Below are 12,247 nucleotides of genomic sequence, written 5' to 3'. Positions count from 1 at the left end.
TGCAAGTGGAAGAGACCGGAAGGCCATGTCTGTTTTGGATTTTGAGAACTGATGTTAGTCCAAAACTAACTATTGGACTCAAATTTAAGTTTAATTTTGAGTCCAATAATCAGTTTTGGATTCACAATCGATTCTGGAAATCCAAAAACAAACAGGCCCGGTCCACTGCCAATTACATTTGATATTGGGACAATGATGTTCAGTACATGCTCGTTCCAGGATTGAGCGTGGAGACGGGGAGTTACACCAGCTTTTGGGTTCGGCTTGAATCCCAAGAACGATGAAGGATTTTGTTAAAAAATCAATAGAAAAGTCTTAAATAAGATGTAATTAAGCTAAGTAAGAAGTGTGGAGATTCGAAAACTAATGTCAAAGACATAAATCAAAGCATAACTTATAACGACATGCAAAATAAGAAAAACAAAAATGCCTAGAACTGAAAGAAGGATCTTGAGGTTGTGCATTACTTAGTTCCTATACTTGGCAGAAGCTCTAGAACTCGTACTTAAATATTGGAGAGTTGTGAAGATTTTTCTTGAGTTCATCCTCAGGATCTGTTTGGTGGCACAATAGGCTGGGTTTACTAGGTGTTTTGATCAGTTTTGGGGGTGCCGTCTTCTACTATCAATGCTTGGTTGCATGTTATTCAAGCTACTAGTAGACTACTTGGCTTGTCTCCTCAATGTCTATGCATGTCGGGTGCACCCCAACAAACTGCTAGCAACCTATTAGCAAACCAGTGGTATTTTTCTAGTAGTCTTGGGATTTATGCTTCTCCATGTTTTTGTCTCTTTTATCTTACTATACTAATAATAACACCCCTTACTGCCCTCTTATTTTGGCAATGACACTTTGCACCAGTTCATCGGTAAGGAATGTGCTATACACATCATCAAAGCTAAAAGAATCATCTTTGGAACAACTAAAAGTTGTGGCCTAAGCTGTTGTAACTATCCAACAATGTACACGAGGATGTAAAGGTCTTATCTTCATCATATGTCTTCACATCAACACTTTCAAGTTGGCAAATGATGTTGTTGAACATATTCAATTGCTATGGCATATTTGTCTCTTCATTCTTAAAGAATGTAGTTCCTCTACAAACAAGGGAGATATTTTCTTTGATACAAACTTTCTAACTTTGCTCATAAATTGGTGGCCATCTTTTCTTCCACCATAATGAATAAAACTTCATTTGCCAGACATAAGCGAATAGTAAACCTTGTCTTGCCAAAATTATATATGGGCTGTAATCGAGCTAAACAGCAATTTCCGTTCATCATGTTGGCCTGTTAATTGTGATTTTTTTATTTTATACATCCGAAGTTTTAACTCTTTGCCAACAATGATCTAACCATCAGATTTCACTAAAATTTATGGATAGTATCCTTGAAGACCCTTGATCATGGTTTCAAATTTCAGTTTCGAAATGCGTTTCGGCCCTCACCGAAACCAAAATTTCGGCGAAATCCGACGAAACGAATAAAAATAATATTTTATTTCAACCGAAATTTCAGTAATTGTCGAAAATTACCAAAATTTCAGTAATTTCAGTTGCAATTTCTGGAAAATATTAAATAATTAACAAAATCGAGATTTTTGGATTGAAATTCCTTAAATTTCGGACGAAATTTCGTTATTTCGGTCGAAATTTTGTAATGTTTCGTGTATTGTGGATTTCAATGTCGGTCTCAACCGAAATCTGAAATTTCGGTAGAAATTTAAAACCATGCCCTTGATGACGACCGTGTTATCCGATCACCAATTCCGACCACAGATCACTAGCGATAGCCATTTTATGGTGAATTCAAAAGGTGATAAAAATGTGGATTTTTCATGATTTTGTACAAATGATATGTTCTTAGGCCCTACTATAAAATGTAAATCACAAGCATACCCTAAACATGAAACGGGAAACAATATCTAAGCATCGTTTGGTATGAAAATCGCATAAATTGGTATATAAATGGATACCTATCTCCATGAACGGTTCGAGTTTTCTTGCAGCACTACGACGATGCTAGGGTTTTGTTCATCCTTCTCACGTCTTAAAACATGAGCATCATGAACCTTGATTGCTCTCTCTCTCTCTCTCTCTCTCTCTCTCTCTCTCTCTCTCTCTCTCTCTCTCTCGTTATCATCTTGGTGGTGGAAAACCATGCTCTTCCGTAGAACAATAGAGCTCATTATGGAGTTCTGAATCCTCACATATCACTGAGAGTGGAGACCTTGAGGCTGTTAAATTGCCTTGCGATGTCTCCTTTCTAGACAGGGAGGAGACTCCCTCTACATCTCAGACACGTCATGGGTGCCAGATCGATGCAGGAGCATCTTGCCAGATCAACGGTCCTCGTCAATTCTTGCCAAGGTTTCAAGTTTGGAAAAGGTTTCTAATCAGGTTTACCATGTTTCTAAATTTTGGTTTAGAAATGCTTCCTAAATCAATTAGAAATTTCCTATTTAAAATCTCATGGAAATTAGGAATATTCCAATTAAACCAAAGTGAATTTAGCTAATGCCAATTATAAATTACCCAACAAGGCATCTCTTGCCTTTTTACTTGGTTGTCATTTAAAAATTGGCAAGTAGCTAAAATTGTTAGGAGGATTGGGAAGAATTCATTTCTTTTATTCTAGTTTCTACTTTTATATAGTTGAGAATAAGAAGTTTCTTTGTTTAGCTATTACAGACTTACAGTATAGACATTTCTTTAGCTACCATAGAAACTAACTAAGTTATATTACCAAGATTCCTTTCTTTATGTTTTGTTTCCATGTAGCACTAGTGGTGGACAAGCACTTGTTTATTTTGTCTTTCTTTTCTATTTACAATTTAAATTGTAATAGGAACCAATTCTTATATATACAAGAATGTAATAGAAAAGGAGTTGGTTTTTGACAATTAAAGTATTGAATGAAAAATGTTCTTTTCTTGTGGAGAAAAGGTGTTTTTTACACTTCTTTCTTGAAGTTTCCCTCCAACGTGGGTTGGCTTTTGAGCACCACAATTATCTTTTGTTATTTTTTTTTCGGATCGTCATCACCGTTATCGATCGCACATTCCATCCGGCGTCAAGATCTCATCCATTTGGTTGATGAAATGCGATCTCAAGGGTTTTCTTGAAAACTCGTGAATAAGCTTATATCTTCTTGAGATTCTAGAAACTCTTTAATCTTTCTTGAGGAGTATACATGCAATTTCAAAGTTGAGAGAGAAAATAACACCACAAATCTAATGTTAAAGTCTTCTCATAATCTCTTTACTATCTAGAAAGATAAAACCATCAAGAAATTACCTTTCAATCCTAGAAAGGCAGAAAATGCGTAATTCTACTTCCGCTAATTATATAGTATGTGGGGAAGGAACATGAAGAATCTATTAATAAAGAAGCGAAGAAAATCAACAACAGGAAAAAGAAAGAGGGAGATATACTCCTCATTCTAAAATCTACGTCTCAATGCATGGTGCCTGGAGATCTTCTTCTTCTTCTTCAATCCCTCAAGTTGTGTATCGTCTGAGTGCCTTATTTGACATGCATGCCCCCTACTTATAATAGTAGAGGATTCCCTTCAATCCCTTTTTGCGTACTTACTAAAAATATTAAGTTTGCGTACTCACTAAAATTAGTAAGTTTCCTAAATTAGTAAAAGTCAACTTTATATAAATAGTACAATTCGAATCCATCCAAACTCACCAAAAAATACTAATTAATTTCTAATCTAATGGAGCATTCTAATGCCATCTAAGATAATTTTGTTAGTACTCCTAAGGTAACCCTATTAAGACTTTTAATTGATGTATAACTATAACTTATCTAACTTCCAAAATAGGATTCTAATTCTACTACAACTCTTTAATTAGGAATAGAATTCGCCCTGCATCACATGTACACATGCCAAATAATTTTTCATACATATCTTACATCCATGCATGCCATATGATCTGAATATGCCATGTGTAAATGATCTATAGGGCTCCTACTTAGGCCCGCAAAGCCACTTATGATACTGCTAGGTACTGCTAGGTATAGACCCTTGATATGAGCTCACGCTTTGAAATCCACCTGGATCAGAGTGGTCCAAGCCCAACTATCAATTCGAAGATGTAAGGCCACCAACTGAGAGATAAAACTTATGGATCAACCTCATGTCGAGATGTATTACACATGTTCTCATTTCTCATATAATAATAAGGGATATTAAATTTGCACCCCCTTTCTAGAATTTAAATGCCTTTTATCTCTTCCTAAAAATGACATTATTTCCACCTAAGTTTTTTATATGGTGCACGAATGTGAAGTCCCGTGCAGGCGGTACGTCAAAAGTACTACCCTTGATATTTGATCCAGTAACAGTCTCTTAAAAAGTGGGTCGCTGTTGGATCAAATATCAAAGGTGGTGCCCTATGCATTGGACTTCGCACTTGGGCACCATATAATTTCTCTCCCACCCTTTATATTTGTCTTTTCTCGAAAAAGATATCATTTTTAAGAAAAGAGAAAGAAGTGGGAGTGGAAATGTTAGTAGAGGAGTAGGGTGGAGATGTCATAAAAACTAGGAAAAATTGTCAATGGGGGACATCAAAATAAGAGAATTGCCAACAGGGGACACACTTTTGAAGAATTGTTGGGTTACCAAGTCTCTAAAAGGGGGTTATCAACCCTCTAAATCGGATTATCAAACTCTCAAAAGGGGGTTGATAACCCCCTTTAACAATTTTTCAATAGTGTGTCCCCCGTTAGCAATTCTGGTATTTTGATCTCCCCACTTGACAATTTTTCCTTTAGACACTTGCCACACGTGTAATGCTCAGATGATCTTAAACTTTCAGATTTTGGCTCGTAAATCCATGTCTACTAAGAAAATGAGAAAAAGACAAGATCCAATGGCCCATAAATTACGAGACAAGATCCAATGGCCCACAAATTACGCTGTTGAAAAAAAAAGGAACACACTTCATTCTCTTGTAGGAATATAAGAACTAGAGAATGGAGAAAAAGTTCATGGGTAAATATAGCATCTCATTTTTCTTGCACTGTGAATGAGAAGAGAAAAAAGGAGCCTACGCGCATGAGCCACTGAGTGGACCCGGTGGGCTTTTAGCTGCACCACACACAAGCGTTGCTGGCTTGGCATGACCTGCCGTGCGTGTGGCCCAAAGCTTTTTCTCTTCAGTTTATTTAATTTATTTTCTTTTATGTCAAAGTCCGTCAAACTTCACCATTTTCGTTGTAAAGAAAAAATTTCCTTCATTAAGCAGGTTTGCGCATGTGCATTTTAAAGAAGGTTTATGTCGTAAAGAAAGTTTTCACCTTCAAGAGAAAATTTCCACGCCAAAATATTTTCTAGCGAAAGAGGTTTTGCACGGTAAAGTCGTGACCATTCAAGTTCCAACCGTTCGCCTTGATATTTTCCACATTAAAGAAAAAGTTTCTGCTGGAAATTTTCGGTAAGATCCAAAAAACAAATTTTCTCTTAAGTTTCAAAGTGGTGTCTTTACTAATCGAAGCGGTGTTTCTGAATGGACTCTTTTCTCTTATAAAGTTCATAATCTAGCTAGGTTTTTCAAATAGGAAAATACGTGAGAGAAGCTCTAAGTTTTCTTTTGGTTTAGGTTACTTTTAACTTCTTTTTCATTCTCGATTTTTCTAGGCAATCAAAGTGTTCCCGCCGGTGGTTTGAATCTCTTCAAACGTGCAGTTTGATAGAGATCAACAGTGTGCCGAGATTTTGTATCCCGAGGGTGATTGTGCTTGGATCTGCTGTACCAGAATTAGTTTTTACAGAGGTGCAAATTTATCTTAAAGAGAGCGACCTAGTCCGTGCTTCATCTCGCCACACCGAAGAAAAGGTTTTTACTATCATTGTTACATTTTGTTTCTTAATAGAAATAAGGTGAGCCATATTAACAATTTTTTATTTTCTATTTACAATTTTTGAAGAAAAACTACAACATTACACTTGAGGTATAATGAGGTAATAGTTCTAGTTTATGAAACAGCCAATCACAATCTAAAAAGAACAAGGTCGTTATCAATTCCTTTTGGCACCCGACGTTGTGCCGGGAACTTAGGGAGTGACCTAGCAACATAGCGCGCACTCTCAAGGTATGTTGTGTACTTGTGCTCCGTGCCCCCACCTCTATTATGGATCTGGCCGAAAGGCGAAGAGGGTGAGTCATAGTGAGTGTGGTAACCTCCACCATGAGCCCGGTTATCGATCTTACTCATGGGCGTTGTGGGTGGGTTTTGGTGGTTACGATAGCCTCCGCCGAGTGAGTGGATGCCGCCTAGTTTCAAGCTATTGGGTGCCAATGATCGTGCTTCCCCGACTGTCTCCTTGAGTGCGTTCTTACGGAATGTCCAATCACCCGTCTTCCAGTTGAAATGGTAGAGAGGGAGGAAACGTTGGCCGTAGACAGCTATAAACTCGATGGTGGCGAGGATGAACTCGAATTCGGTGAGGGACGTGTAGTACGAGAAGCTTATCCTTGTCCATCCGGGTTTAAGCCCACTGTATCCCTGCAAATTGTTGATGTGTTAACCGGGATTAAGCTATAGAAAAAGCCACGTTTGTCTGTGTACGTAATTAAGTGTTATCTATCTATCTGTCTATCTATAATTAATCTATCTAAAGTATGAGGAATGCTAAACTGAGGGGCGCCGTTGCAAAAATAGGGTGAAAGGGCGCCACCATTGGTCCACGTTGTCATAGAGCATTTAACATCCTTTTGACTTTTACGTTACTATAAATGTATTATGGTGATGTGGATACAATGGGGATGCCCTTTCTTTTATAAAATAAATATGAGCAAATCTGTAATTTAGGATCTGAGAATACCTTGTAATGAATTAACCTCACAACTTGAAATCAGAAATCAATAGTACTATTTTCTGCAAGAATAAACTGTAAACAACAGGAGAAATCGTTAGACCACTTATCGAGTTGAGGCACGAAGAATATTCGCTGTCCTTAAGGCAAATCTCGCCCCCATTATGACGAATCAACGGTGCAGATGGGCATCTCGGCGTATGCCTTAAAGATATAACAACTCTCGCTCTAGGGGTGTGCACTCACGCAGCCCGGATACCTAAGAACTCGCTTGTATTTGCCAAAAGCCTCGATCAGAAAACTTGGGGAAAATAGCAGAAAAGGCAGAGAGAAAACCAGAGAAGAAAAAGAGCAGAAGAAGAATCCGTTAAGGATACCTTTCTGTTTTCTCTAAAACTGATTTAATAGAAATGTAATCGACACGTTAGGGTGAAACGTCGCATTCTTTTAGTGTGTGAGAGACGTTTCCCAAACGGTCACTAAACCACAAGTAAGAAATCTTAAACGGTAAAAAGAGTTAAAACAAAATAAATAAACTTTTGACCGTTAAAAGAAGAAAAAGAAAAAGAAAAAATAGAAAAAGAAAAGCCTTAGGTCCACGTGCGCGGCCGGCCGCGCCGGGTGGTGCGCGTGTGTGGTAAGACCAAAAGCCCGCCGGACCCAAGTGGGCGATCCGTGCGTGTAGGATCCCCTTGACTTCTAGGTTATTCACAAGGCTAAGAGAGTTAAAGTATATATATGGCCGCTCTCACCCTCTCACACTTCCCAACTAGGACTAAAGTTTTCTCATGACTTTAGTCCTTTTGGAGGGAAGCCCAAAAGCATAAAGCAAGTCTCAAAGAAGGACAAACACATATGACTAAAAACACCCGATTGAAAGTTTGAATTACAAAAAGACTTTTTCCACATAAAAAGTCAACACTTTCACCCCATTTTTCAAAGGGCGCCCCTCCGTTTAGCATTCCTCCTATCCTATGATATATTATAAGCATGTTTCTTTCCATTGTCATTCGCTTTTTTTTAAAAAAAAATTTCATTTGAAATCATTTTCTCCATCAAAAACAGCTATTTCAATAATTGAAGGTATTTACAATTAATGCACTAAAATCTATCAACAGCCGATCAAAAAGGTGTTTAGAGGGTTGCTAGCAAAATGGGAATCCAGTTTTGGAAAAATAGACGAGAGCCTCCTCAGTGATACGTGCCCAAGAAGACAAAGACGGGGCATAAAGCCCCACAAACACCAAAAATCAATTGGAATTGCCCAAATCAATCCCAAATTCTCTGTCAATTTCAGCATCTTCTTTATTTTCTAAATGGGATCCCGTTTTAGAAGTGTTTTCCAAGTGTTTATTAAAGAGAAGGGTGCTATTGTTAATTAGAAGGGGAATGTGGATATAAAATCTCTCTCTCACACACACATAATGATACTCTTTATTTTGTGGAGATTTTATATGCCTGAGCCATTGCAGGACTTCATGCCCTTGATATAAGTGGCTGCTGTTGGATCAAATATCAAGAGCGGTACTTTTGTCCATTGCAGGACTTCATGCCCTTGATATAAGTGGCTGCTGTTGGATCAAATATCAAGAGCGGTACTTTTGTCCTACTGCCTGTGCCGGACTTCACAGCTCGGACATCATATAATTTCTCTATTTTGTGACCCTATTAATATGGGTTTTTGAGAGCTTTTTTCATAATCATAACCTTCAACAACGAATATAGAAAATGTAAAATGCAGAAAGGAGTACCATTATTTAAAAAAAGGGAGTTTAAATTTCAGTCCTATATTTATGTGGGAAATGACATTTACGCACCCTTATGTTATCTTTTCTTGATTTTCAAGAAAAGACAATAAAAAGGAGGTGCACACATTCTTACTTTTAGGGAAAAAAAAATTAAAAATTAAAGGGGGTAGACATATCATTCCCCTATGAGATTTTATATGATGCCCGACCGTCAAAGTAACAAGGGCTAGGCCACCTAGCCCTTGTAAATCTCACGGTCGGGCATCATATAAACACTCTTCCCCTATATATATATATATATATATATATATATATATATATATATATACACACACACACGAACACATGTACATATGCTGTGAACACGAATGTGCAAGTCTAATGAAAGAACATGAGCAATTACAAGCTTAGGAACGCTAAGGCTCTGTTTGGATTGCAAAAAAAACATTTTTTCTTTCTACAATTTAGTTGGAAATGATAAGAATATGGTTAATTTAGAGAGATATTATCATAAATTGAAGATCCCTAAGTTAAAAATAATAGGGGGTTTCAATTTATCTTTTTTTCATGCATAAAATTAGTAGAGAATTTTAGAAATATTTTTCGTTTCCATACTTTTCTAGAAAATTCCTGCAATCCAACAAAGTATCCATTTTACCTTGTGAATTGCAGAGCGGAATGACAAGGATTGTTCCACTTCGACGCCAAGAAGATGATGGCCATAAGGACCGGCGCAGGCACAACCTCCACGTGCCTGGATGCCGAAGAGATCGTTGAGGAGCTTCGTTACAAAGCGGCCATGAAGAGGCTTGTCCTTCTTCATAGCCCTCTCCCTCCACATGAACACTCCTTTCTCTCCAGACTCCGGCGCCACTCGATCTACTGTGGTGGTGTTAATGAGGAAGGAGATAATTGGCTGCCGCTTGGCCGAAGTGTTCCCAAGAACATGAACATTCGCATTAGGCAAGAGTCTTTGGAGTGCCCTATCAATCCAAAGGGTCTCCTGTGTGTCAATGAGGTGGTAGCCCATGTATTCCTTCACCCAGAATGCCAGTGCCGCTCGGATCTTTTGAATGATCGCAGGTGTTCCGGCGTCCTCTCGCTCTTCGATCTCGTCATAGTAAAGCGTGTCCTGTGAAGCTCATGTTAGTTATGTTATACTGCATTTATGCATAACTAACATAGCATATATGGGGCTTGAATAACGCAAACATTGGTGAGAATCCAATGCCCAAAGAACATAAGGGTTCCTCCATAAGGTTTGTCCGTTAGGGTGAGTTAGGTCTTAAGATCAGGCCGAAAGGCATAGTTGCGAGAGAACATGTGAATATTCTTGTACTACCCTTGTTGGTTCCGAATTGTAATAAATGACTTAAGTATATGATTTAAGAGAAATGATCTAGTATGAATAAATAACATTGAATTTCGGTGTTGGATGAATCATCACCATCCAATTAGGTGGGTAGCCCCCACGTAGCATCTGCTTTATGAGGCTTGGGTGGTTTTGATTATGGTTGCAGCTTCGGTAACTCGTTTCTTTTTTTCAAAGTCCATGATATTGGCACTACTATGTTTTGATAACTGCACCAACTCATACGCCAATTAAATAAGAAAAAGACAAGATGAGCTAGTGCAATTATCAAAACATGGTAGTGCCATATCAGTAGCCTTTTCAAATATTATAAGGGTTGGTGATTTAAAAAGCCATAGAAAACCTTTTCATCGAAACCGTTGACAAAGGCAACCGTTCCACCTCCACAGGTAGAAGGAGGTGCTGATCTCAAGTAGTATAGAGTCTTGCTCATGAGCAAGATCCCTGGAGTTCCTGGCCCTCCGATGAACTTGTGGGGGCTAAGGAAGACAGCATCGTAGCCCTCCAATTCTCCCGATCTCAGGTCGATCTGCACGTATGGGCCACTACAAAAAAAAGGGGTGTAAATATCACTTCCCTAATTTTAGAAACAATGTAGTTAATGGCTTCAAAGTGGATCAATCTCAGATAAGATTAATTTAAATTAACTTTATTTCAAATAAGGACCAATTTTGGTGGCATCCAAAGAGTCCCTAGCAATTCTCCTTACCTCGCCGCAAAGTCGAAGCAAGCAAATGCGCCATGCTCGTGTAAAAGACGTGCTAGAGCTCTGGTATCCGTAAAAATCCCGGTCACATTACTACATGCAGAGAAGGAGCCCAACATAGGGCGATCGGTGTATTTCGAAGACTTTAACTCTCTTCGAAGCATATCAAGGTCGATGAGCCCCTCCTCATTGACCCCAATCTCCACTACCTCAACCAGGCTCTGGCGCCATGACAAGAGATTCGAATGGTGCTCATAGGGGCCAACGAAAACCACCCATCTCTCCTCGGGCCTGAGGTTCTTCACCAACCTCGACCTCATGGTGGAGGGAACTGCAATCCCCATTACCTGTTAGTAGATAAAAGATTAAATAACGTCATCTCCAACAGCTTAAGCTTTTAGAGTAATTTGTTGTTTCACATGGTATCAGAGCAAAGGTCCCGTGTTCAAAGCTACTTGATATTAAAAATCTACATGTATAAGGGCCAATCGTGAGGGGGAGTGGTAAAGCATAAAAGATTAAATAACGCCATCTCCTTTAGGAGTGATTGCTTGTTTCACATTACCTCTTGGAGCCTCTTGATGGCCGCAGTTGTACCAGACCCACAGAACATAAGGGCATCATCTGGGCCCCCACCCATGCAACGTTTAATGTACCTAGAGGCTTCGTGGGCCATTTTTGTGGTTCTATGCCCTACGAAGCTATCGTTGGTGTGCGTGTTACCATAGAAAGGTAGGACATTTTCGATTATGTAATTTTCTATATGGTGCAAACACCTTCCGGAGGCCGTGTGATCGGCATACAGCAAGTGGCGTTTGCCGAATGGGGTATCAAATTCGACATCGTGGCCAACAAGTTGAGATCGAAGCCACGCACACTTCTCTTCTATGGTTTCGGTATCAACGGCAAGGCCATCGTCCGGCAGCCGAAAGGACACTGTCCTAAAATCGAAGTCTTCGCTCGATGACACCTTATCTTCTTCATTCCCATCCATCAAACCCACTGAGTATGGGGAAGAAGGAGCCCTCGGCCGGTTCCTCCCACCTGAACGTTGATCTTCGCCGTTGATCTTTCTAATAGGCAACACTATGGACGACTCATTTTCTGTGAAGAACATGGTGGGACTAGTCATGGCTCACACTTCACCTCTCTCTCTCTCTCTCTCTGTCTCTGAGGTGATACACCAAGAAGAGGGAGATGTATGTTGCTATGCTCTCTTCACAAACGTGGAACCAAGCTCTACTTGTAAGATCACATGACAAGAGTGGAAAAAACATGTGGTCCTCCTTAGTGACCATTGGAAGCTCGTTCCCTTATAATTTAATTATAATTAGAATTTAATTAGGGAAATGATTTCAACACTCGAATGTTTGATAAAGATGCGCGAAGCATGTTTAAAGGGCTCATGTAGTGTTTAAAGGGCTTGTAAAAGATTCTTGAGGACCGTAATATTCCTCTCGTAGCCGTTTAAATACTACACGACAAGATGCTGCGCGCATCTTTATCTAAACATTGGAGCGTTAAAATCATTTCTCTTTAATTATAATTAAAATGTAAATGATCAATTTTTGAGGACCACATTGGCACAAGT

At 39.0% G+C, this 12,247-nt stretch overlaps 1 protein-coding gene across 1 annotated transcript; it reads right to left on the bottom strand.

The window, feature by feature from the left end:
• Window positions 1–5,895: 5,895 nt before the first annotated feature.
• LOC143886530 (uncharacterized) lies at window positions 5,896–11,907 on the bottom strand. Its single transcript, XM_077390541.1, has 5 exons — window positions 11,222–11,907; window positions 10,660–11,003; window positions 10,294–10,495; window positions 9,237–9,710; window positions 5,896–6,520 (listed from the first exon to the last, which is right to left on the bottom strand). The coding sequence occupies exons 1-5, from the start codon at window positions 11,786–11,788 to the stop codon at window positions 6,005–6,007; spliced, it is 2,103 nt and encodes a 700-aa protein (XP_077246656.1). The 5' UTR covers window positions 11,789–11,907; the 3' UTR covers window positions 5,896–6,004.
• Window positions 11,908–12,247: the final 340 nt, after the last annotated feature.

This window comes from Tasmannia lanceolata, unplaced genomic scaffold (genome assembly GCF_043159265.1).
Source record: "Tasmannia lanceolata isolate RefF3 unplaced genomic scaffold, GAP_Taslan_0.1 ptg000011l, whole genome shotgun sequence".
Classification (NCBI taxonomy): Eukaryota; Viridiplantae; Streptophyta; class Magnoliopsida; order Canellales; family Winteraceae; genus Tasmannia; species Tasmannia lanceolata.
This window is presented reverse-complemented; position numbering and strand designations above follow the sequence as displayed.